Source organism: Ricinus communis, chromosome 5 (genome assembly GCF_019578655.1).
Source record: "Ricinus communis isolate WT05 ecotype wild-type chromosome 5, ASM1957865v1, whole genome shotgun sequence".
NCBI lineage: Eukaryota > Viridiplantae > Streptophyta > Magnoliopsida > Malpighiales > Euphorbiaceae > Ricinus > Ricinus communis.
The window spans coordinates 1923662-1951423 of record NC_063260.1 but is presented as its reverse complement, the minus strand read 5'-3'; the positions used below and the strand labels follow the sequence as shown (position 1 = coordinate 1951423).

The 27762-nt window shown below is 29.5% G+C and overlaps 3 protein-coding genes and 1 long non-coding RNA gene across 5 annotated transcripts; 1 reads left to right on the top strand and 3 right to left on the bottom strand.

Annotated features, from left to right (window-relative positions):
• Positions 1-1864: 1864 nt before the first annotated feature.
• LOC8287927 (probable apyrase 7) lies at positions 1865-6401 on the bottom strand. The gene is made up of 3 exons (XM_002533749.4): positions 6118-6401; positions 3344-5618; positions 1865-2497 (listed from the first exon to the last, which is right to left on the bottom strand). The coding sequence occupies exons 2-3, from the start codon at positions 5325-5327 to the stop codon at positions 2196-2198; spliced, it is 2286 nt and encodes a 761-aa protein (XP_002533795.2). The 5' UTR covers positions 5328-5618; positions 6118-6401; the 3' UTR covers positions 1865-2195.
• Positions 6402-6595: 194 nt separating this feature from the next.
• LOC112536937 lies at positions 6596-7684 on the top strand. The gene is made up of 2 exons (XR_003080855.2): positions 6596-7304; positions 7389-7684. It is a non-coding gene; the product is annotated as an uncharacterized LOC112536937 (long non-coding RNA).
• A 585-nt stretch (positions 7685-8269) lies between these two features.
• On the bottom strand, positions 8270-10244 carry LOC8287928. 2 transcript variants are annotated; one of them, XM_048374152.1, is made up of 2 exons: positions 9973-10244; positions 8270-8785 (listed from the first exon to the last, which is right to left on the bottom strand). In XM_048374152.1, the coding sequence occupies exon 2, from the start codon at positions 8747-8749 to the stop codon at positions 8444-8446; it is 306 nt and encodes a 101-aa protein (XP_048230109.1). In that variant the 5' UTR covers positions 8750-8785; positions 9973-10244; the 3' UTR covers positions 8270-8443. The 2 variants fall into 2 exon arrangements, with proteins under 2 accessions (XP_048230109.1, XP_048230108.1); XM_048374151.1 differs by having other exon boundaries at positions 8270-8790; positions 9973-10240.
• Positions 10245-12963: 2719 nt separating this feature from the next.
• Positions 12964-13407, bottom strand: LOC112536938 (glutathione S-transferase U7). The gene has a single exon (XM_025159880.2). The coding sequence runs from the start codon at positions 13405-13407 to the stop codon at positions 12964-12966; it is 444 nt and encodes a 147-aa protein (XP_025015648.2).
• Positions 13408-27762: the final 14355 nt, after the last annotated feature.

Genomic DNA, 27762 nt, shown 5'->3' with positions numbered 1-27762 from the left:
TGATCCCCTCTAATTCCAAGTTTGATCCAAACCAGTTCTAATCTAGTTCTAATTTGAACTCAGCTCATAACCAGGTCTCTTATCCCATGAAAATAATGGATATCTATTAGTTAAAATCATTAAAAATTTCGACACTTTGGCTATTTCTTGGATAAATGAAAATTCTCATTTTTTGTTTGGTACATGGACACTTGAACTTTGATCATTTAATCATTTAAACACTTTAATTTTTAATTTAATCTAATAAACACTTCAATTTGTAATTTTACAATATTTAAATACTTTTTAACATACGTCTTCATTCAACATAACCATATATATAATATATAAGTATTTTAATATTATCACTAAAACAAAATTTGGGTATCTTTTAGTTTAAAATAAAAATTAAAAATATTTAAGAAATTATAAAAATAAAATTTAATTTTTTTATTAGATTTAAAATAATTAAATACATAAAATTTAGGTGTATTGTGGGTTTTGATTATGAAAAAGAAATGATTACAACCATCACATACGGACTATAATTTTAATCCTAAAAATGTATAGACAGCCAAGTTGCAACTTACAATCGGATCTTTTAGAAATATGCAAATGGAATATAGAAAACGTACAGATAACAGAGACCTTTTCCAAGTCAATTGAGGTTTTCTTGGCAGTATCTCCAAAATTGTTTAATGAGAAACTAAAAATATGCTATTTACACCAAACAGCTTGAGGTTTACACAAATGGACATGCTACAGGCGTCAAGCAAACTCTATATATGATTAGTAGTCACGTTGCCATGTGAACAATTCATTTGGATAAACTCTAATACCAGTTTACCTCTAAGTGCCGATCCGGACTTGAATCGGTTTTGGTCTCAGAGATCTCTTTTTTTCATCTCTTGTGAAGTTAATCTTAATGGATTATAACTAAGTATACTGACCCATCTAAGAAATTTCTCACCTCTACAAATCTAGCTGTGATGCCACAATTATGCCTATAGTTCCTTGTCATTTTCATTCCCTCGGGGAAGAATCCCACCTAAACTCCATAGAAACCAGGCCTATGCTACATTATTCTTTTTTTATCACAGAAAACCCAAGTGTGGGTGAACATGAATTATTTTAAAACTTGCCTTTGATCCAAGTGTGGATAGCCTATTAATATACTGGAAATAACCTATGAGCTTCTAAAGATGCCAAAAGATTTTGAGAACAAGCGGCAACTGTAAAAGTGAACTAGGTCAAGGCATACCAATCCAGTCTCGAGTTCTAGACCTCCTTCCATCTCCTCGGACAAAAAAAGAAACTAGATAAAGGCATTATTTATAGTTATCATAAAAACATAAAATAACATAATTAGATAGATGACTCGAGAATGTTTTTAGACAAAGTTTTAAACTTGATCGTGTTGTTGCAAGCGACAATTATCCATTTTATGTGTTCGATCAGGATGAACACTAGGATGATTACAACAAGAGAAAGGATCCTGGTGATTCCTCAAGGGGATGGGGTGGAGACAGGGAGAAACTATAGGGACTTTTCTTTTTGTTGTTGCTGCTGCACCTTATGTACTTCTAACCTCTTTTCACTCTCTTTTAAGAATTATATTCTCCATTTTCATTATGTGGTCCTGAAACTCCCGCTGAGTTGAGTCTATTGAAATCAACTAGAAAACCAGTACACCCAGAATGGGATTAATTCTGTGGTACTGGGAACATCTACCACATACTATAGGAATGCATTTATGATTAAGCAAAAAAAAAAGCACTAAGTGTATTATTTTCAAATGATACTTGGGACTAAGAAACCAAAATTGCACGCAGCAGAACCATTACTGATAAATTTCCTCATCTACCTATCAATTATACACAAGATCGGTATGCTAATGTGAATTAAAGATGATAAATTTGGTCTCCCCTGTACATGTATTCTCAGCTTTGAAAATTCTCGACAAATTGAGATTCAGTAATTTAATTTTCATCCAAAGACATGTGCTAGAAAAGAATCCCTAGAATGGAATTGTTAAATAAGACCATTGGTAAAGGATGTTCAAACCAGTGCCATCTATCCCACCCGTCCAACTCTCTCCTCTTTTTACCCTTTTTCTTTTTCCTCCATCAGTAAAGATTATTGCAGTCCTTTTCCCTGTGAAAATTATAACGTAGAAAAGAAAGTCACTATACCATAACTTCCAGAAGTCTAACCCCCTAGACCTTCACCAAGTGTGCCTCAGCCAAAGAGGAACTGAGGTCTTCTCGAGATTGCGATCTCCTGCTTTGAAGACGCATCTGACTTCTGTGAGGAGACCAGAATGAACCCATGCTATTATTCTCCATCATCTGCCCTAAGCTACTTGAAGAATAACTATGTGATACTCCACTGGTTGATGGGTATAAGGATGATTCCATGAGCTGGATGCCACTGCTACTTAGACCATGTGCCAAGCCAAATGGTCCTTGCTGGCCACCAGCAACTGTTGGACTCAGTGGCATCTTTACTCTTCCATCTCCTGAATTCAAAAAGTTAAGAATTCCTTCAAATACTGAACAAGGCAAAACTAATCAACAACACGATAGTACAGCACAGGTGGAATAGCACACATTTAGTTAAGAGCAATGACAAATAAAACAAGGTGAAAGATTTAATATATCCACCTAGGGTAATCCTTTCATAATCTCGACCATGTTACCCAAAGGACAAAAAGTTTTAAAAGAACATTAACGAAACCTACAGACACCAACTACAGACTGCACTAAAAAAGTTAGAAGAGCCTCGTAACCTGGAAATTGATTCAGTCAGTTGCAGCATATTTTATGTTCAATCACAAGCTTGTCTGGGGAACCACTCAAATTTTCAGACATCCAAACAAAGGGCAGTTACCTGGAAAGCATGTGTTTATCTATAATTTAAACAAAGAGATGTGAATGTATTGCAAGCCTCTTTCAGTAAGTCATGCTTAAAAGTACCTTCTCCACTATGTGTATCTCACCAAATACCTAGCGGACAACTGGATCAACATTGCAGTCTGGTTGGCACTTTAAAGATACAATGTAAAGGCAATTTATTAAAAATTTCCTTAGTAATAAAACTATACTGGCTACGACTTCAAACATGTAAACTCTATGCTCTAGTCCTAATAAAAGAATGAGAACATTTAAATCAAAATTAAATAAGTTCCCCTTAAAATAAGGGGCAAGAATCTATTCTTCATCCAAAATATTTAGAATTTCAAAGACATCAGTTTTCAAGTCTCTGCTATAATTTATTAAATAAAAGAAGAAATAGTTCGTGCAAGGGTAAAAATGAAGAAAACAACCAAAGCTATATCAACCAAAAGTACTGCAGTAGAGCCTACCAGAACTAATTGGACTCCAACGCTGGAACCGGAAAGGAGAAGGGATACTTAGTACTGATGTAGCAGATGCACTGTTATGCCTGAAAAGCGGAAGATATGGTCTTCGAAAAAATCTCTGCATCCAGTTGCCAAGACATGATAGTGCGCAAATCAGCAAAACCAGTGATGTAGCCAGAACAACAATAAGAACTATTGGATGTATCTTCATCTGGAGTATTTCATAGCTAGGAAGCCTCAACCTAGGTGAAAATGCCTTCCCAGCTTGAAAGAGAGCAACCCCAAGAGTCCAAGTAATACTTCCAGAGCCAATAATGATGTGGTCATCTGTGATGTGTAAACCCTCTCTCAACAGTAACACTATGTATGGTGCCCTAAAGCAGTATTGTTCAATAAAAGGCTGTGGAGGGACACTGTTTTTTGCAGCTTCCCATGTCTTTTGACAGTATTCTTGCCCCTTCTCCAAAACATCATCAAGTGAAGCTTCTGAAGTCAGGTTAAAAAACCGATAAACCACAAAAAAGCCAGACATGGCATAAAACTGGCCATAAGGACGGGGATAAATATCAGGTAGAGCACAAGGTTGCAAATCACAGTCAAGTGGTGCACTTTGATTAGACCACTCAGACAAATTAACAGCAACTTTAGCCAGTGCGCTGCATTCTTGCCAATTTGGAGCACCAATAAGCTGCACAGGGACTCCTGGCTTGACTCCCTTACCTGAATTTCTTCCTACAACAACAGGACCGGCACTACTCTGTAGAACAGAAGCACACTGAGAACAGATGTATTGCTCCTTGTAGCCGGATTGCAAACAGGGGTGCTTGATTTCTATGTTCCCTTTTTTGACTAGATCAGTAGTAGGGAGCCCTTTAAAAATTTGAACAACAGACTTGTCAAATGCGTCATTTAAGCCGTAGCCCGCAAGAGAATAGGCAGTGAGATGATGATAAGCAGCTCCAATTCTAAGGTTTAGGTCAGTCTCATTATGGCCAAGGTCTTTGCTCTCAAATGTAACCTGTAATGATGACCCGCCCATGTCAAGTGCACCGAATGTTACTTTCTTGGGACTATTCCCCAATACACCTGTTTGATAATTAAGCGATATCCATCCATAGTAAGCTTCATCCATTCCACTGATAACCTTGACCCATTTTCTCTGGCACAGGAAAGGTGAACTCTTCAGTATGGACCATGCATTGTCTAGAAGCCAATTTGAATCAGTAGTTGGCAGCCTGCGAACCCCAGCTGTAGCATAAAGGAAAAGAGAGGTAGCCTTATGTGCATGCTCAGGGATTTGCTTCTCAGCCCACTGAACAAGAGGATTTATAGCAGCCTTTAATCCAGAAATATTATGTACTAACATGTGAAGCCCAGGCTCAGTTTCCATCCTGTCATATGCCCGTCCATTTGACTTTCTAGAATGACCCTCTGTAAATGATTTAAGAACAATGGGCAGATTACCATCTTTCTTGTGATCAATTGATGCCTGATATACATAGGCTCGAGTGCCAGTACTTCCACAATCAAGAACAACATAGAACTTGGAAACTCCTTGAGACCAATATGAAATAATATACATTGTAATCAGATAAGTTAAGAAAGCGAGCAGTAACAGGCACAAAAGAATCATGAAAAACCGCACCCACTTCCTCCGCAAAAATGGGTTTCCAGCAGGCAATGCTTTCTCCTTTGAGAAACTTGAGCCAGCATTTTCTCTCTGCAACAAAGGTGGCTTCCTATCAGTTCCAACGCTATACCCACCTCCTTCAAGATCAAGTCGACGATATGATGAGAAATCTTGAAGAGACGAAGAAAGTCTCAAATTATTCTTGCGGCCAGCATTTGCAAAACTAAAGCCATGGTCAATGGTTTCAACTGGAGGCGGTGATGATCCAGTTGATATATACTGAGCAGAAGAAGACTTAGCAGCTGTCAAACGACCTATTGCAGCATTAAATATATCTGCTACTCTACCAAACACCATTTTTGCCAAAACAATTAATTAATGAATACATGAAAGCGGTTAATTCCAGTGCATTGTAAAGTAGCACAAAATGAATAGCAAAACACCTCTATGATGTCAGCACCAAGGAGGAGGTGTTTCCAAGCTGCAGCAAAGTAGCTGCATGCCTATATTAGCAGGCCGCAAATGGAGTTGAGCAAACTGGGACCAGGATATGTGTGGTGTGAGTCAGGCATTGATACAATGAGGACAAGTCCGCTAAAGCAAGTAGCTTTCTCCAGTATATGTACAGACATAGAAATGAAAAATGCCCTGCATTGAGAATTCAATCTTCGTTTATGCATGTGGTACATCAACAATCAAATAGAGTACCAACAAAAAGAAATACAATGAAAAAACAAGCCAATACTACATGAAACCCAACCAATAGAAACTACCGGAATTGGACTACGTAATTCTATTATCCATCAAGCATGCTCTTAGGCCAAGTGGGCGAGCTTCGAAAATCCCATGCTTGGAATAGGATTCCAAGTGTTTGTTTGGTACAGAAAAGAGTTCAAATTTTCCTTTAATGGTATTGCTAATATATGAAAAGGTTTAAATTTTAGAGAAAATGACACCCAATTCAATACTCAACAGTACTAAATTCCAATCTTAAGTATTTCTTTGCAAGATTGATAAAAGGGTCTGTATTTAGCACTAATAGACGATCAATAAGTGAAATGGCAATGGATCAAATGATCAAGTGCTGCTTTGGTTGATATGTTACAGCAAATCTTGAAAAAATGTAAAATGTTAAACGGAATAATACCTGTTAGCAAGCGAGAGACTCGAAATTGTTTCAAAATCACAAAATCACGCAAATGGTGAGATCCAAACACCCAAAGAGAGGCTTTAGAAGAGTGTCAATTACTTCAATTTTTTGAATAATTGTACTAGTTGATAGATGATCTGGAGAAAGAGAAGTGATAAAGGTCAGTGTTAGGGTTACGGTCCATAGATGCGTTGGGAGAAGGAAGGAGGAAGAAGGAGGAGGAGGTGGTTTGTGTGAGGGGGGGGGCGGTCGGTGGGAACTGGGCGTCAGTTTTCTCCCATTATGTATTCTTCAAACGGCGTAGTTTCATGCAGTGTTTGTTACAAACATTTAAAAATAATTTAAAACTATAAATTAAAAAGTTACAATACCAACCTCATGATTCTCTCTTTTTTTTTTTTTACCTTTAATACTAAAATTAAATTGACAAAAATACTTTGTGATGTGGAATTTTATAAATTTTATAAATTATTATATATGGTCTTTTATAATTTAAAAGTGTGTGTTTTAGTTCTAAGTATATTTTTTTAAATATTTTCAGTAATTAATTAAGTTTTATTTTTTTTCAATATAATATTCATTATTCTATTTTTAGGCTGAAATAAAGTGTACGTGTTTTATTAATAATATTATATATAAAGAATTATATACTGGAAAATAACCTATAGAGATTGCATGGTCTTTTAAATAAATGTTTAAATAATAATAATTGACCAAATACATTAAAAGTGATATAAGACTAGCCTATCCATATTTGCCACCTGTCGTTTAATCTTTTTTCTGAAGAAAGGGAAGGGGTCTCTTTAGTTTAGATTCCAAAATTGGATTCAAAATTTTTGGTGATCCATGGCTGACTTCATGAAGCAAATGTTGTCCAGACCAGTCCAAGTAGCAGATAAGGTGACTGATATTGCAGAAAGTGCTCTGAGCTCACCTCCCAAACTGAGAAGCTTGCAGCACTCTTCGGCCCAGATGGTAACTCCAAGCAAGCAAGCTCTGTATTCAGATCATCCGTGAGACTGACAGACAGACCGAGGAAGGAAGTTCTTAACAGGAGGATCCTTTCTCTTCTTTTCAAATGCTGCAGTGATGGCCTCAGGAACTCTGTCTCACCTGAAAATCCCTGCTTCTGACTTCAGTAAATTTATTTTCAGTTGGAAAATGCTTTTGTGGATTTGACTCAGGTGGTTCGCTGGATGTACATTATGATGATTCTGAATATCAGAAGTTTACCTATTCTGATCCAAGTTTAAATGTTGATGATTCAGATTTAGCTGGTGTTGATCATGAAGAAGGGTAGCATCATTCATCCTCAAAAGAAGAAGAAGAGCATCTCCCTCTTGAGGCCTACAAAGAACCTACACTTTGGGCACCATGGCAACTTGCTGAAGATGGAAATATTGCTTACAATTACTTATTGTTCTGTTTTCTCCTTATTGTTTTCTTATAGTTGTAATGGCTGTTCTTTTCTTCTTCAATTATTGTCCTTTTTTTATCCTCTCGTAATATTTCATTCTGGTGAGTATCAAAGAGAAAAAGCAATCAATTATGATAAGTTTAGATCCTTGTCCTGTGCAAGTGTTTCCTCAAAAACATTAGTCACCTAAAAGGCACTGATAATTTGAGAGTTTTTTACAAGTTGTAAAATGGATTAAAAGAGACAATAAGAACTTGATGAATGGATGCTTATGATTGTGCATTGGAATTATTCTCTATTATTTCTTCTGTACAGAAAAGTCACTCCAAATTTATGTGCTTCAGCTTGATCTTCAAGGTGGGAAAAAGAAATACAGGAGGGAGATATGCTGATTGTCTGTCACATGGGTATTTCTGCACATTGAAAAGCACTGGTGTCCTAAATCAGACTATAATGAGTAAACGAAGGGGTAATGGCAGAAGTGTCTTCCATACAAAATAAAAAAAGGAATAGAAATGATGAGAATTCATGGGCATATTTACCTGTAATCATTTATTCCATTCCAATCATGAATTTGGGCTGAACATCTTTGCTCAACCTGTCATGGAGATAGTTCAATTCTGCTACAACCACTGCATAATCAGACCCTACCCAAAAATTAAGCTACATTGGACTAAAACCAAACTCGCCGTGAAAGAAGATTGGCAGTGGTATATGAAGGAAGGAGAAATATGAACAAACGTTTTCACATTTATATTTTCCTACAGTGGTTACAAATGCTCCAACTCTTCAAGTGGAAAAGTAAGTTCAATTGCACCCATAATGGAAACGATCTAGAAAAGACAGCAAAATTAAAGATCTAACTCTTATCACATTAGTGGAGAATCCATCACTTTCGGCAAACATCTAACGCTCCATCACCACCCTTTCAAAATTCCAGTCTCTCACAAGATCCCTTCTAACAGCACGGCTCCGGACTAGTCTTGGGGGTCCTGTTATTTCATCATTACCAGGATTACTTGGCTGTGGGGTCACTTTGGATGTTGATGCAATAGAAGAATTCCCTCTAGGAGGAGGAAGAGATAACTTTCTAGTTAAGCACTTTCCGATGGCAGAACATCTTCCCTCATTGTCCGAACTTGAGACTGAGTAGCTCCTAAAAGAGTGCGATGGACTTTCAACGCTGTGGCATACAAGACATGCTAGGCTCATATTGGTTGTTGACAATTTTCAGATCAACTATATCTGCTGAGCTGCACAGTAAAGGCCAGGATCAAGATTTATAAAGAAAATCAAAAATCACTAACCAGAAAGTCCAAATTGCAAAAAATAAATTATTTGCTATCAGCACATGTGTATTTCCCATTTAATTCTACAAAAATCTAAATCTCATCTATCAAACACCAATCAATGCTGACCTTGTCACATCATTGATATCTTACAGGGTGTTTCAATTATGGCCTCGTAAAGCCTCCCCATTTTTATTCTCTATACCATTATCACATAATCCAGATATTGAAAAATATAATTTAAATCGAAATAATTCAATTTTCATCTCAAGTTTTTATCCTACTGCTTTTCTTGCGTATAACACTACTAAGACATCTCGCTTTATAGATCACAAGCAGCAAACTGATGCAGTTTCACCAAGTCTTAAATCTTCCTAGCTATTAATTAATTAGTGTTCCATATTAACTTGGGTCCTATCCATAGTCTTTGGAAGCAATAGGGAAAAGAAATTCAAGAGCGTGATCAGAAGCAAGGATGCTTCAAAACAGAACCTAGATGGAACTCACTACTACAAATGTATATACTTCAAGAATTAGTGTCTATCCACAACTACTGTCTACTAAAACTGGGCCCACGTATTTGCATCCTTACATTTAAGCATAACGAACACAAATCTATTGCAGAGCAAGGTCAACTACTAAAAGAATTAGATCTGAAAATTGAATAATGTGCCTCAAAGAATAATCCTCGGAATTTGCAGCAAGCCTACATAAAAAATCACCAAATAGCCTGGGAATAAACAGATGTATTGTTTTAGCATAAACATGCCCTAAGCATTTAAAAACAGAAATTAATTTCTTCATCTTTTACCAATAAATAGAACACAATGTCATACGAAACACAAGCTAAAGACCCATCAAGAAAAGACGGCAACTTTTATTTTTTTTGCCAGAGAGTTTAGAGAATTTCATTCCATGAAAAAGAACCAAATTACAAGAAACTAACCAAGAACACAGTTTTGCAACCACAGAAATTAATAGGCAAAATCAAAGCTTAATTTATTATCCCGACAAAAGCTACGTAACTATAATAGATTCTCGATCTATCAGACATCGTACTAATTAGTTTAGATTAAAAATGGATTCTTCCTTATCATTACTATAAGGATCAATAAGTAAAAGAGAAACAAAAGTTTAGTTACATACCTGTTAGTTAGCAAGTAAAAGCCTTGAAATTAAAGTAAAACAAAATCACACAAATTCTGAAGAATTAGATCCAAATACCCAAACAGAAGGCTTAAACAGTATCAGTTGCTTCAATTTGTCGAAATTAAGAAAGAATTGGAAACGATGTATAGAGATAGAGTTAGGGTTTGATTGGAGATTGGTTGCGAGAAGGACAGAGTGAACAAGGCGATTGGACTGAAGTAGGCAAGTAGAGCGAACTGCTAAGTGAACTAAAGAGCAAGTTACTTTGGTTTAGACCTGTTTCTTGTACTCTGCTCGGCTCGAACCGGTCTGATCTGGTTTAATGTATATTTTTAAATATAAATAAATATTTTATTGTTAAAAATAAGTAACATATATTAAACTTATTTTTCATACAAAAATATCAAATATCAAAAATCTTTTTAGGAAGAAAATATTTTATATTTTCAAATATATTGCACCAAATATAATTAAGTAAGACAAACTTGATAATTTAATTCAACATGCTGAATCGTGATAATCAATCTATTTTTATTATATTTATAATTCTCTAATTTGTGAAGAAAAATAGTAGATTGGACATTTATTGTTTGTAGGTTAAACTTTTTTCTTTATTTTGTTTTATTTTAATTGTTATGTTAGGTTTAATTCAAAATAAAGGATCAAATAGGTTTTTAGATTTTGCGCACATGGTCAAATAGGCTTTTATTAAACTTTTTGAGCCATTTTAACTTAAAATTTTGATTTTTTTTAGCTCAATTCACTATAAATAAGAGAGTAAAAATTATTTTTCTTTAATAAAAAATTAAAATAAAATAAAATTCGTCAATTTTTATTAATAATTTATAATTTTTTAATGTTATTATTAATAACTAATTATTTATTTGTTAAATTTAATTTTAAAATAATTTTTTTTATTTTTTTATTGAACTCTCTCTCTCTCTCTCTCTCTTAATACAGAGAGTGTTATTCACTATTCTAAAATAGGATTAAATTGAACTAAAAGGAATAAATTTTGAATTAAAATAACCCAAAACATATAAAAAAAAATGTCTATTTAAATTGATAATCAATTTACTGTAGTCATCTTGCAATTTTGACTATCCTAAAGCATGCTCATAATATCATCCTTGTTAAATAATATATGTTTGTGTGCAAATGTTTAAATAAGAAATAATTACTAGCTAAGAAAATAAATATTATAATCATTTTTTTAGTGTTATTTGCCCCCACTCATAAAGAGTTTGCTACATAATCTATTCCTAGCAAGTCACTCTTAGAATTCACCAAGTTTTCTAAATTTATAAAGGCAAAACTTATTATTAAGCTTCTCAATTTTTTTATTCTATTAAATTTTTAGAATTTTAATTTATTTTATTAAAATTTAATATTTTTATTTTTAAATTTATTTAAAAAGTTTATAGGTATTTTATAAGATTTTTATTTATTCTATTTAGCTTTTATATTTTTATTTTTATATTGATTAAAGACCATTAAATTTTCAATACAAATAAAAATATAGATACAAAAGTGAATAAGATAACAATTAAAAGACTTAATAAAATAAAACTAAAAGATTTGAGGGCTAAAAATTGTATTTTCCATTTATGAATGTATGAAAAAAAATTTCTAAATTTATTATAAATAAAAAGGATTCATAATTTTAGAAGTACTTATTATAAATTTAAGATATTATATTTTAATTATTTTTCTTTAACTGGCCTAAATATATTTTGTATTAATAAATTATAATAGTATAAATTTAAATATTAAATTAATTAAATTATAAATTTTAATAAGAAATATTCAGATAGACTTAGTCTACCATGTCATTCATAGAGAAAACTAATTGTATAATAACACATGACATTAGCTATTAGTTATTGTACTTGGTTGGTTTTTAATCATAAATGATTAATAGTAATAAATAGACCAATCAATTCAAATGCAACATTTAATAACTAATGTCATATATTAATAAATTTAATTCGATTTATATATGGATAAAATGATAAACTAAATCCATTTAAGAATTCTAATTTGAATATTTGTTGGTTTCTCTCAGAAAATTGGTTCATGCTTGGTTTTTGAAGCGGGGATGTGGGTTATTCACAGGCCTCCAATTCGCCTGGTTTCTTAGATTCCGGAGAATTCAAGTGGAGACGGATTCTATCAATGTTGTCTCACTGCATATTGATGTTAATTCCTGTACTTGTAGCATTGTTAGAGTAGTCCTCGCCTTACTTAAAAGGATTGGACTGTTCATGTTAAGCACATCTTCAGAGAAGCGAATGCTTGTGCTGATGTTCTTGCGAGTCCGGGTTTTGATCTCCATCTTAGTGTGCATATGATGTTGGATCCCCCTGATGCTATCGCGCCTTGCTCTTGGGTGATGCTATGGGCATCTGTTTTCCGAAGGATTAGTCTTTTATGTTCTCGAACCTGGCTTTGTCTTTTGTTTCAGGAGAAATTAAATATTTTAGCAAACTTAATTTTATGATTGATCGTCCGAAGCCGACTAGTAATTAATGTGCTTTCATCAAACTATATAGATTTAGAGTTCGATTCTTAAGCCACGATTTTTAAAGGCATAAGTGCCTTCTAATTGACCATCCAAATTACGCTTCAGTTGTATCTCTTCTACATGGCCTCTAGGTTGATGGTGTCTTGGTACTACGAAATTGGTTTCACCACCCAGTAATGAAGAGAAGCTGAAGTTTCAGAGTTAGGAGGCTTCAATTGCACTTACAAAATCTGTATTAATTAACAAACTAAGAACTAGATTTCCCTGGATAAAATATGCCACCACAAACAAACCGAACAATCGCCTGGACAGCTCCAAGAAGATTAATAATGACAAAACAAAGCTGCTTTTCATTGATAACACAACCATCCCACTCTCGGATAAAGTAAAATAAAAGAAAAAGAAACAATAAAACACCTCAATTTGTTCCAGAATGAGGAAGGAAACTACAGGTGCTCTTCTCTTTATTTGGCGGCAGATTTTGCAGCTTCAATGCGAGCCCTAATATAAGCAACATGTTCGTCTTCTGAAGGCCGGCAATAAAGGGTGATTGTAGACATCATATCAAGCATTCCCATCCACTGAGCTATGGCTGGAAATTTCTCTACATCGATCAAATCTATTTGTGTAACTTCTCTGCTAATCAGGAACTCAGAAAATGAAATATATGCCACAATGTCCAAGTGCCCAAGTCTGTCACCTCCCAAGAGAATAATATGATCACCTACAAGGTTTTCCAGTCTTTTTAACTCGCTCTCAATGGGTATCATCTGCTCATGGATTTCTTCATCTCTCTCCTCCTCTTCTGCTGTAAATAACTTGTTAGCAGCTGGCACGATCTGCCCTTTATTACAGATTAATATATTAGACCAACTTACCAGTAAGTAAAGCATAGATAGAAGAATCATAGTATAATATAAATATACCCTCTAAATTTTAAACTTTACTAAACACGTGGTTGTATAACTGTGTCGTTAAATATTATATTACTAAATTAATGATATTTTTTTATTTTTATAATTCAATTAAAATTTAAAAATTTAATACTATTTCACTTTTAAAAAAAATTAAATTGGGTCTTTTTGACCTTTGGACACAATTTTAGGAGATTTGCTGCAAAAAATTTAAATTGGATGTATTTGATCATTGGATATAAATTTAAAAGACTATTTGCTGAAAAAACTTAAATTAAATCTATTTTACCTTTAGATATAAATTCAGGAGACATATTGACCCTTTATCTATTAAAAAATCCAATTAGTTAATAAACTTTATTTAGGTAACTATATTATTTAATTATATTCTTAAAGAATAAATGGAAGAAATAATTTAGTATCTTAGCATAAAATTATCAACTCCTTTCGCGCTAACTTCTAATCACATAGTATACATGAAAATCAAATTGATTTTAGAAAAAGAAAAAGTAATAATCAAATTAAATAAAATTGTTGGATTGAATATTTCATAACATAAACAAAAATCTTAAGGGCCGTTTGTTATTTTTTTTTATTTTTTAAAAACTAAAAACTGTTTTTTAATTTTTATTTTCTATCTTTCAGAAACTGTCCAGATATTTAAAATAAAATAATGTTAAAGTTATTTATATTAAATTTTATTCTTTAAATATATAATTGTATTAATATATGCTTGACGGAAACTTAAAAAAAAGTAAATAAAAGACATTTTTAATAAAATAAATAAATGTTGAAGTCACTAAACTAGTGTATTGACTTCAAATAATAATTAATAATTTCAGAAAGAAAAGGGAAATCATTAATCTTATTACTTTTGCAAATCCACTACCTGTGCTAATAGTTATCATTACATCAAGAGACTAGCATTGCTATTCAAACGGTTGGTGGCTTTGGAGGTTAAAATTAGGCACTGTCAGCGTTTATTTTTTACAAAAAAAAAATAGTTTCATGACAATTTTTATAGTTTGTGGTTCTTTTTTCAGCAAAAAAAAAATATCAGTAAAAAGAACGTACATAGTTAACACTCGTGATAAAAAAAAAATATTTCATTATTAAAAGGTATCAATTGATAATGATTTAATCATTTTTACTTTAACCAGCCATCATGATTATATTTTTGATGTTTGAAAAATATGACCTTAAAGTTTAATAACTCAAACTGTTAGTATTTAATGGTTAAATAATAAAATTATGAGTTGTTAACTTTTAAACTCGTGTTATCAAATATAAATAATATGATAATAATAGTTAATCGAAGTAAAGACGACCGAATACTTATAAATTGAGACATTTTAATAATAAAATATATTTTCTTATCATTATTTATAACCACGTCCTATATATTAAAAGTTGTAAAACAGTAAAATATAATTATTTTTTTTTATACCTATCTCTTGATTTTATAAAATGTTTCGCACAGCATAATAAAATTGTTTTATTATTTCAAGAGCATGTTCACAATGTCATCCTTGAATGTTTTTTTTTTTCTTTCTTCGGGGTTACATGAATCAAGATATTATAATAAACTATAATAATTAATAGGCAGAAGTTTCAAAATTAGTAGGCTACAACAATTGCCCTTATAGTGTTCGCATTCATGTGTAGTTAAAAATCATCTTCACCTGCACAATTCCAAGGCAATTAATTACAAGTGCTTCATTTCTACTGATAAACCATGATAAGTATCACAAATAAGGAAAAACAACAAAAATAACAGCAGAACCCATCAATTTATTCCAGAATCTTGAAGAAACTATAGTGCCCAGACAGATTTTGCAGCTTCAAATGCGAGCTCTGACATAATCAATATGTTTATATTCTGGAGGCAGGCAATAGTTGATAGTAAACACCTGACCAAGCAATCCCATCCACTGGGCTATTGCTGGAAACTTGTCAAAATCGATCAAGCCTGTTTCTGTAACTTGTTTGATGAGCAGGAACTCATAGAGAATGAAGTATACCACAATGTCGAAGTACCCAAGACGCCCATCTCCAACATTTTCCAGTCTTATTAGCTCTTTCTCAATAAACATCATCTGCTCATGGAGTTCTTTTAAGGATCTGAGCTTTCTCCTCCTCTGCTGCTGCTGATAATAACTTGTCAGCAGTTGGCACGATCTGCACGTTAATTACAGATTATATTCGACCAACTTAACGACAAGTGAGCATAGAAGAATCATAGTCTAATAATACCTTTTCGTCTACGAATTGGGCCAAGAAACGAGCGTTGGCTCTTTCATAAGGGTCTTTAGGCAAGAGCGGAGGTTCTGGCCAGGTTTCGTCGATGTACTCAAGAATGACAAGTGATTCTGCAATGGGTTTGACTGGTTCAATAGGTTCAATCAAATGAAATGTGAAATGGAAACTAAAAAAAGAAATAAATCTAATGAGTAATTGTTTTTTAGAAAAATGAAGGAATGATTTAATATCATTCGACTAGTTTTCCTCCTAAAATAAAATCATCAACATTATTTGTGATAACTTCTAATTAAATAATATCACTTGACGAATTTAGATAAAAATAAAAAAGAAATAGTTAGATGAACTATTTGAAAATCTCCTAAATCAACAAAATTTTTAATTGAATTTATTTTTAAACATATAATAATTAAATATTTTATTTAAAATTATAAGATTTAAACTCTTTACGTTCGCTTTTTCTGTATTCTCATTATGGTAGTAATTAGATTTATACATTTAACAAAACAATGAAAAGTTATAATATATATTTAAATATAAAAAGAAAGGAACAATGAAAAATTATTGTAATATATTAAACTTATAAAATCACATGGGATAATATATAAATGGTCAAGACTTTGTTAACATTTTTAATGAAATTTCTTTTTAATTTTTAAATTTTTCTATATTTCTTGATTATTTCACTTGCAATATGATTATAAATGATAAATATGATAATATTTTCATAAAAATAAAAATAGTAATCACATGGGACAATCAAGTTTAATTAAGAAAAAGTTCCTTTTCAGTTAAAATTGGATAAAATTATTTATTTAAAGAATTAAATTATCTGTTTTAATTGTTTAATTAAAAGTCTAGGATAAATATATTGTGGGAGAGAAATTATCAGATGTACCCACCCCAATAATGATGACCAATGAGTATGATCTAAAGGCCAATAGCTCATTCTTAAATTGCCACTAGTTTTGCCAACAGTTATCAGGATTGACCGCCGATATTGCAATAAGAAGCTGGAAATATCCAAGAAAGATCCTGATTTTAAGTTTCAGCTGTTGACCAAGTCCCTAAATTTCTATTTAAACCTTATTATAGTCAGAAAACTAAGAATATTAGGATCCAACCACCCAAATTAAATTGGTAATTTCATTTGAAAAAAAAAAAAAAACTTATGAAACATATGTTTTAATGATGTCTTGGACCTAAATCTTCTAATATGATTATAATATTCCTTTTTGGGGACTTAAATTTATTTTAATGTATAGTTCAATATTTGGAGAATATATTAGAAAAAAAGCAAATGTATAGTTCAAATGTATAATTTTTGTATACTTTTTCATGGTTTGCTACATACTCTTGTGAATGTACTTCGAAATTGTACTTTAGGAATAATATACACCTCACTATTTCATCCTAATAATTTTGTGCCATCGCAGTAAATATCGATCGAAAACATTAATTTAAAAATTTCCTTTCTAGTCGCATATTTAACTATATATAAATTTTAAAAAAGTTTAATATATTTATAGAAACTTGTACTAGTAATATTTAGTTAAATAGTCCCTTATACTTTGAGTTTAACCTATTAAACACATCAACTTGATAATTATTTAACACATAAATACCTGACAATTTATTTAATAGAGCATGTTGAATCAAGCTCTAATGTGCAAGTCAGTTCTTCTTTTCTAATTTGACATGGGAATCATATGGGTTATTGTAATTTTCTTGAATATATATCAGTGCCTTATTCATTACTTCATCTTCTATTTTACAATTGAATAAATATTAAATAAAAAAGAAAAAACCTTGATGCCAGTTGAACAGAAAAGGCAGGCAAACATCAATCCAGAGCCAAGATCTCAGAATCAGAAGAAGTGATGGAAACAGAAAAAAGAAGAAAAGAAAGAGAAGGGCAGTTCTATCCTTGTTACTACTGTGCTCCTCTTTAACCTTCAATTGAACTCTTTGTGAGAGGCACACACATTACTACTATGCTTCACTGCTCTGTCACCTCTTCTTCTATATTGTAAATATATATTTCAATTACGTGTCAATTTCATTGTTTGAATCAGCGCTCGTGTTATTTAATTTTTTTTATAAGTTATCAAATTTTTATGTGTTAAGGTAATTATGGAGTTTAAGTATTTAATAGATTAAATTCGAGATATAAAGAGCTATATGATTAAATATTATATATAACTGATATAATATAAATTTTAAAAAAATATAAATATATGTGAAAGAAAATTAATGCTTAGAATGCTAGCGACAAATCGTGCAAATTGGATTGGTACTTTATATTAAAAAAAAATTAGAAAAAGAATTTTATGATGTCATAGATCTAAATCTTCTGGCATCATTATTTCAATTCTTAATTGAGCCATAACATTTATTAATCTGTAATCATCCTTGATGAAATAGATTAGACAAAAGTAAAGGCTTGCTAGATTTTGATTGATGGAGCAAGTGATACTCGCTTAACAATGCAAATTTTTTTATACCTTTTTACCTCTAAATGATGTCACATATGATATATAATTAAAATAGATTTAAATTTAAAAGAAATAAATTTCATAAATATGTCAATCCGTTTATGATACGGAAAAGAATTAATTTTAAACAGATTAATTTATCTAACTTGCAAATATATATATCCTACATCTTCCTTTCATTCAAAACCGTGCATAGATTTTTATTTCGTATGACTCCTAAGTGATTAAAAAAAAAAAAGATAAGTTCTTTTTTCTTTTTGATCCAATTATGAGTCATTTTACATTTAAGTAAAAATGTCTATTTAAAATTCAAATAATTAATTTATATTTAAAAATAATTTTTTAAAATTTAGTTCATGAAATAGATTATAAATATCAACCTGTATAACCTAGTTAATAAGTATGTTCATAGTTGGGCTAAATTTTTTGACATAATTAATTAAATGAATAGTGCTCACGTTAGACAATTTTTTTATATTGTATGGTGTGACACAATTACTTTTCTAATTTTTGTTCTAGTATATTCATTTTTCTTAAAATTTGAAATATAATTGGATAACTAATTCCAATAAAATTTTCTTCACCTTTTGCTTTTCTGAAAGTTTTTTAGAACTATGAATATTGCCATAATTTCTTTTTTTCAATCTTATAAATATAAGTTTCTTTACAAAAATTGAATAACGTTGTCAGCAGTAAATATATTAAATATTAAAAGTTGTGTTTACTACGGGTAGATCATAGGGAATATAAAATGAAATTTAGGATCCAATAATTGTATTTGAGAGCTAGTCGAGTCTATTTGCCCCAATAATTCCAAAAATATTATATTTTATACTTTAAAAATTTAAGTAAGTTTGCACCCATTTCTATTTAATGTCTTTTAAACATTGTTATTTAAAGCCCTTAAATAATCTATAATCCATAATTTATATTTATTTTTCTAATTTTTCTCACCTATAAATTTTTTTTTCTGATTTTCATGTTTGTCCTTAATCCCATTAATTTTTATTTATTTATCTAGAACCCATATTTATATTTGTAGTATGTCAAAATCCTTTGTCGTTCTTTTTTAGCATTTAACTATGAAAATCAGATTCATAATTTCCAATCAAACAAACTTAAGAAAAACATATTGAATATCTTTTATCTTAATGTTTTAGTATGATTATTTCAATTCTTTATTCAAGGCAATAATATTTATTTATTGTCACCTATTATAAATAGATCAGGCAATAAAAAACTTCATATACTTTTATTGAGCGGGCAAGTAATCTTAGTATATCAATGCAATTCTTATACACTTCTTCAACCTTAGCTATCTAAATGTACTTGGAATTCTAGTCCATGGGCAATGCACTTCACCTGATAAGTTCTTTCCATCGAAATTACTTCAAAACAACAATCGTAAATAATAACATCTTTCAAGAACACTAAATTGAAAATTTCTTTTATATACTTTTTCAATATTTCTTTTGCACATTCATTCAAGATTTTGAATGGTCCAGACAACGGCTTTTGTAACAGTGTTAGTAATACAAAATCAAGTGCATATGTAAACTTTCACATATTGAAGATTGCAACAGTAGCTTAGATCAAAAGTACCAAGATAAAAAGAGTTGGTAAATCTTGTCATTGTGGATTGAAAAAAATTATTTTCTTTTTGATTTCATAAAAATATATTTGTTTGTGGAGTTGAATTATTATTGAAAGATCTCTTTATAGTCACATATCATAGGAAGTTACAAACAAATTTTAATTGAAACGTTTATTTAGTTTTTCTAGTAAACTAAAAGCATTTAAATGACATCAAATAAAAGAAGAAATTAAACTCTAACTTTCTTTTGTATGAGTTAATTTTAGAATTAATGCTTTGATTATATTGCATTAAATTTGATGTTTTTATTCATCAATAAACATAGAATACGTTGAATTTATGATTTAACTTTTTATTTACTTATTTGCTTATAAAAAGTAGCACTTTCAAATATTAGAGTAATTACGATTATACCTGAATAGTGAATATAGGAACTATCAATTGTACCGCTTTCATATCATTATTAAATCATAAATTTTCCTTTTGTTGCCACTACAAAAAAAAAAAGTATGAATGAAAATATTTAAGTGGTTTGATTAGTTAATTTTTCGAGCTCCTAGAAAACAAATCAGTGTATTATAAATTACAGAAAAAGGAGAAAAATAAATTAAAGGACAAACAAATGATAATAATGATTCTTTTAATAGTAAGAGACTTATTGATAGTATAATTAAATAACTAACTCCAATAAATTTTTATTTTTATTTTTCAATTTATATAATGTTCTTAGCAGTAAATATATTTAATGTTAAAGGTATGTTTTTAATAAGGGTAAATCATCATGAAATGCAAAATGGAATTTAAAATCGACATACAGTGGCAATTTGATTCGAGGGCTACTATCCAAAAACATTATAATTTAATACATTAAAGTTTTGTGTAAGTTTGCACTAAAGTTTTCGTAAATTTGCCTCATATGTCTTTTTTATTCTTTTTATCTTTAATCTATATTAGTTTTTCTTATTTCTCTCATTTATAAAATCTTTTCCTGTTCTTTTTTCTAGATTTTTCATGTTTGTTCTTAATCCTATTAATTTTTTTTATCTCTACATAATAATTATTTTGAAAATAATAATATAAATGGTTACTGAACTTTACACTTAGTTTCATTTTGTAGTATATCAAAATCTTCTCATTTTCTTCCGATACTCCATTATTGTGGAAACAAAAAAAAGTTTATAATTTTTAAAACACTTCATGCATTAAAGTTTAATTTTAATTAAACAATACTAGTTGCAATCATAGTTAGAATAGCAATTTTTAAGTTTTTGTCTTTTTCTATATCCAATAAAAAGCAATTAGAGATATTTACGGCGCACACACATTTTAATGTCGAAAAAGAAAAAAGAAAAATGTGAAAGAAAACTTGAATATTAACACTTAACTATGAAAATTATATTCATAATTTCCTACTAATGAACTTAAGAAAAACGTATCGAATATTTTCGATCTTGATGTTCTAGTACGATTATTTCAATCCTTTATTCAAGGCAATAATATTTATTGATTGTCATACATTATGACTAGATAAGGCGACAGTAAACTTCTTATATCTTCATTGAGCGGGCAAGTGGTCCTGATGTAGCAACACAATTCTTATACAATTCTTCGCCCTTAGCTAAGTACATTTCTAAATGTGTTTGGAATTCTGGTCCATGAGCAATGTACTTCACCATTTCATTATGACAAGTTCTTCCCATTGAAACTAGTTCAACACAACAATTATAAGTAACAATACCTTTCAAGAACACTGACTTAAAAATTTCTTTTCCACAATTTTTTGAGATTTCTTTTGCACACTCATTCAAATATTTGAATAGTCCAGGTAATGGCTCTTGTGATGGTGTTGGTGCTCCAAAATCAAGTGCGGATGCGAACTTTGACATGTTGATTATTACAACACTAGTTTGAATCAAAAGTACTAAAATGAAAAGGTTGTTAAGTCTTGCCATTGTGAATTGATAAAAATTATTTTCTCTTTTGGATTCGATAAAGATATGTGTGTTTGTGGAGTTGAATTGTTATTGAAAGATCTCTTTATAGTCACATATTATAGGAAGTTAGAAAAAATTAATCGAAACGTTTATTCAATATTTTAATAAATTAAGAACATTTAGATGACATCAAAATAACGGAAGAAATTAAACTCCTACTTTCCTTTGCATGAGTTAGTTCTAGAACTAATGCCTTTATTATAATGCATTAATTTCAATTCCTTTATTCATTAATAAAATTTTTTTAATGAAAAACTCTAATTGCATTACGTTAACCGAGACTAAAATAAATTTATAATTGATTTGTTATTTACTTATAAAAAAAAATAATACTTTCGAAGGTTAGAGCAATTACACTTAAATGGCGAACATAAAAAGCATCATTTCTACCGCCTTTAAAAATTTTTTTGTTACTACTACACAAAAATAGTAAGTATAAACAAATTTAAGTGCTTTGATTAGTTACTTTTGTGAGCTCCTATGAAATAAATAAGTGTTTTATACAAAAGAATGAGAAAAATAAGTTAGAGGACCAAAAAGATGATATTAATGATTCTTGAAATAGTTAAGCTTGGATGATTGCTATCAATAGCAATAAAAAGTAGTTTAGGGACTTGTCGGTAATTTTTAAAAGATATCATAAAAAAATTATATCCTAAAATAACTAATTCGAGCATATTTTCTTTTACCATTTAGCTTTCTTAAAAGCTTTATAAAACTGTTAATATACCATAAATTTCTTTCATTCTCATAGATTTTTTTTTTTCAAATTGAATAACGTTATTAGCAATAAATATATTAAATGTTAAGGATTCTTTACTACGTGTAGATCATAGGGAAAATAAAATGAAATTTAGGATTCAATAATCTCATTAATTTTTTTTTTTTATCCAGAGCTCATATTTATATTTGTAGTATGTCAAAATCCTTTGTCGTTTCTTTTTCTGTTACTCCACTATTCTGGAAACAAAAGAAAAATTATAATTTTTAGAAACAATTCATACATTAAAGTTTGGTTTTAATTAAACAATATTGTTTGCAAATCATTGCTAGAGTAGCAATTTTTAAATTTTTCTGATCTTTTTCTACCCAATATAAAGCAATTGGAGATATTTATGGCTAACGTACTTATTAATGTTGAGAAAAAAAAAACATATGATCAAAAGTTGAATGTTAGCATTTAACTATGAAAATTAGATTCATAATTTCCAATCAAACAAACTTAAGAAAAACTTTGATCTTAATATTTTAGTATGATTATTTCAATTTCTTTATTCAAGGCAATAATATTTATTTATTGTCACCCACTATGAATAGATCAGGCAATAGTAAACTTCTTATACTTTTATTGAGCCGGCAAGTAATCTTGGTGTATCAATGCAATTCTTATACACTTCTTCAACCTTAGCTAAGTATATTTTTAAATGTACTTTACCATTTTAGCATGATAAGTTCTTTCCATCGAAATTAGTTCAAAACAACAATCGTAAATAATAATACCTTTCAAGAACACTAACTTAAAAATTTCTTTTATATACTTTTTCAATATTTCTTCTGCACATTCTTTCAAAATCTTGAATAGTCCAAACAGTGGCTCTTGTAACGGTGTGGTAATCCAAAATCAAGTGCATATGTGAACTTTGACATATTGAATATTGCAACACTAGCTTGGATCAAAAGTACCAAGATAAATAATGTTAGTAAGTCTTGTCATTGTGGATTGAGAAAAAAAAAAAATTGTATTTTATAAAAATATGCTTGTACGTGGAGTTGAATTATTATTGAAAGATCTTTTTATAGTCACATATCATAGGAAGTTATAAACAAATTTTAATTGAAATGTTTATTTGGTTTTTCTAATAAACTAAAAATATTTAAATGACATTAAATAAAAGAAGAAATTAAATTCTAACTTTCTTATGCACGAGTTAGTTTTAGAATTAATACTTCGATTATATTGTATTAAATTCGATATTTTTATTCATCAATAAACTTTTTTAACAAAAAATTCTAATTGCACTACGCTTACATAGAATACGTTGAATTTATAATTTAACTTTTTATTTACTTATTTGCTTATAAAAAGTAACACTTTCAAATATTAGAATAATTATGATTATACCCAAATAGTGATAGTATCAATTGTAACCGCTTTCATATCATTATTAAATCATAAAAAGATTTAAGTGGATTGATTAGTTAATTTTTCGAGCTCCTAGAAAACAAATTAGTGTATTACAAATTACAAAAAAAGGAGAAAAGTAAATTAAAGAATAAATAAATGATAATAATAATTCTTTTAATAGTAAGAGACTTTGTCCATAGTATAATTAAATAACTAACTCCAATATTTTTTTTATTTTTTTCAATTTGAATAATGTTCTTAGCAGTAAATATATTTAATGTCAAATGTATGTTTTTAATAAGGACAAATCATCATGAAATTTGAAATGGAATTTAAAATCCACATAGAGTGGCAATTTGATTCGAGGGCTACTATCCAAAAATATTATAATTTAATACATTAAAGATTTTATGTAAATTTGCAATAAAATTTTCGTAAATTTGCCTCATATATCTTTTTTATTCTTTTTATCTTTAATCTATATTAGTTTTTCTTATTTCTCTCATTTATAAAATCTTTTCCGGTTCTTTTTCCTTGATTTTTCATGTTTGTTTTTAATCCTATTAATTTTTTTATTCCCACATAATAATTATTTTGAAAATAATAATATAAATGGTCACCGAACTTTACACTTAGTTTCATTTTGTAGTATATCAAAATCCTCTCATTTTCCCCGGACACTCCATTATTGTGGAAACAAAAAAAAAGTTTATAATTTTTAAAACACTTCATGCATTAAAGTTTGATTTTAATTAAACAATGCTAGTTGCAATCACAGTTAGAGTATCAATTTTTAAATTTTTGTCTTTTTCTACGTCAAATGAAAAGCAATTGGAGATATTTATGGCACATATACATTTTATTGTCGAGAAAAAAAAATATATGAAAGAAAACTTGAATATTAACATTTAACTGTAAAAATTAGATTCATTATTTCCTATCTAATGAACTTAAGAAAAACATATCGAATATTTTCGATCTTGATGTTCTAGTATGATTATTTCAATCCTTATTCAAGACAATAATATTTATTGATTGTCATACATTATGACTAGATAAGGCAATAATAAACTTCTTATATTTTCATTGAGCGGGCAAGTGGTCCTGATGTACCAACGCAATTTTTGTACACTTCTTCGCCCTTAGCTAAGTACATTTCTAAATGTGTTTGGAATTCTGGTCCATGAGCAATGTACTTCACCATTTCATTATGACAAGTTCTTCCCATTGAAACTAGTTCAACACAACAATTATAAGTAACAACACCTTTCAAGAACACTGACTTGAAAATTTCTTTTCCACAGTTTTTCGAGATTTCTTTTACACACTCATTCAAATATTTGAATAGTCCAGGTAGCGGCTCTTGTGACGGTGTTGGTGCTCCAAAATCAAGTGCATATGCGAACTTTGACATGTTGATTATTACAACACTAGTTTGGATCAAAAGTACCAAGATGAAAAGGTTATTAAGTCTTGCCATTGTGAATTGATAAAAATTATTTTCTTTGTTTGGATTCGATAAAGATATATGTGTTTGTGGAGTTGAATTGTTATTGAAAGATCTCTTTATAGTCACATATCATAGGAAGTTAGAAAAAATTTAATCGAAATATTTATTCAATATTTTAATAAATTAAGAACGTTTAGATGACATCAAAATAACTGAAGAAATTAAACTCTTACTTTCTTTTGCATGAGTTAGTTCTAGAATAAACGTTTTTATTATAATGCATTAATTTCAATTCCTTTATTCATTAATAGATTTTTGAATGAAAAACTCTAATTGCATTACGCTAACCGAGACTACAATAAATTTATAATTGATTTCTTATTTACTTATAAAAATAAAACACTTTCAAACGTTAGAGCAATTACACCTAAATGGTGAACATAAGAAGTATCAATTGTTCAGCCTTCAATTTTTTTTATTACTACTATACAAAAAGAGTACGAATAAATAAATTTAAGTGCTTTGATTAGTTATTTTCTTGAGCTCCTATGAAACAAATAAGTATTTTGTACAAAAGAATGAGAGAAATAAGTTAGAGGACCAAAAAAGATGATATTAATGATTCTTGAAATAGTTAAGCTTGGATGATTGCTATCAATAGCAATAAAAAATAGTTTAGGGAGTTGTTGGTAATTTTTAAGGGATATCATAAAAAAAATTATATCCTAAAATAACTAATTCGAACACTTTTTTTTTACCATTTAGCTTTCTTAAAAGCTTTATAAAACTATGAATATATCATAGATTTCTTTCATTCTCATAGATATATATATATTCTTTTCAAATTGAATAATGTTATTAGCAATAAATATATTAAATGTTAAAGGTTCTTTTAATAAGGTTAGATCATAGGGAAATGTAAAATGCAATTTAGGATCCATATAGAGTGGCAATTCTATTTGTTGCTTGTAGGGTTTACTTGTCCGATCATTAAAAAATAAAACTATATTTTAATACCTTAAAATTTGTGTAAGTTTGTACCAGTTTCTATTTAACATCTGTTTTTTTTAACATTATTATTTACGCAGTGTTGTTGAAATGCATAACATTTATGGAATTTATTTATGAATTTAAAAATTATGTACTTTAAAGGAGTAAACGTTAATTTAATATTTCATATAATCAAATTTGTATGAAATTGATTATAACTAAACTAAATTCTAATAAAATAGGTAGAATTTCCAAATGAATTCTACATTAGTAAGTAAATACATTCTATAAAACCAAAATATCTCTTTCAACTTTATCAATTCTATTTTTTTAAAAAATAAAATAAATTTTTTATGAATTTCAACCAAACATAGCATTAGAGTCCTTAAATTTTCATCAATTTGCCTCATATCTCTATCAATTTCTCTTTCCATTCATTTTTTCTTTAATTTATATTAATTCTTCTTATTTTTCTCACTTGAAAAATTTTCTCTAGTTTTTTTTATAATTAATTTTTCATGTTTGTTTTAATCCTATTAATTTTTTTATCCTCCAGAATAATCATTTTGGAGCGCTATTTTTCAAATTAATTTACTTATTTCTATTTTTATCATATTTGTAGTATGTCAAAATCCTCTCTCATTTTCTTGTGATACTCCACTATTGTGGAAACAAAAGAAATTATAAACATTTTGTATATCAAAGTTTGATTTTAATTAAACAATACTAGTTGAAAATTGTTGCTAGAGTAGCAACCTTCCTAAAAGTTTTTCTGCGCCCAATATAAAGCAATCAGAAATATTTATGGCGCATGTACTTATTAATGTTGAGAAAAAAAATATTTTTAAAAAATTTGAATATTAGCATTCAACTATGAAAAATAGATTTATAATTTCCTCTCAACGATTGATCTTAATGTTCTAGTACAATTATTTTAATTCTTTATTTAAGGCAATGATATCCATCGATCGTCATATATTATGAATAGATCGGACAATAATAAATTTTTCATATTTTCATTCAGTGGGCAAGTAGTCCTGATGTAGCAACGCAATTCTTATACACTTCTTCACCTTTAGCAACGCAATTCTTGTACATTTCTAAATGTGCTTGGAATTCTTGTTCATGGACAATGTACTTTACTATTTTATCATGGCAAGTTCTTTCTATCGAAATTAACTCACTATAACAATTATAAGTAATAATATCTTTCAAAAAAAGAATGATTTGAAAATTTTTCTTCCACGCTTTTTTGAGATTTTTTCGGCACACTCATTCAAATATTTAAATAGTCCAAACAGTGGCTCTTATGACAGTGTTGGTGTTCCAAAATCACGTACAAATGCAAATTTTGATATATTAATTATTGTAACACCAGCATGAGTTAGAAGCACCAAAATGAAAAAGTTGTTAAGTCTTGCCATTGTAAATTAATGAAAATT

Coding starts and splice junctions, on each gene's coding strand:
- LOC8287927 (XM_002533749.4), bottom strand. CDS start 5,327: ATGGTGTTTGGTAGAGTAGCAGATATATTTAATGCTGCAATAGGTCGT. Junction 2,498..3,343: donor TTGGAGTCCAATTAGTTCTG/GTAGGCTCTACT, acceptor TTTTGAATTCAG/GAGATGGAAGAGTAAAGATG.
- LOC8287928 (XM_048374152.1), bottom strand. CDS start 8,749: ATGAGCCTAGCATGTCTTGTATGCCACAGCGTTGAAAGTCCATCGCAC.
- LOC112536938 (XM_025159880.2), bottom strand. CDS start 13,407: ATGATTCTTCTATCTATGCTTTACTTACTGGTAAGTTGGTCTAATATA.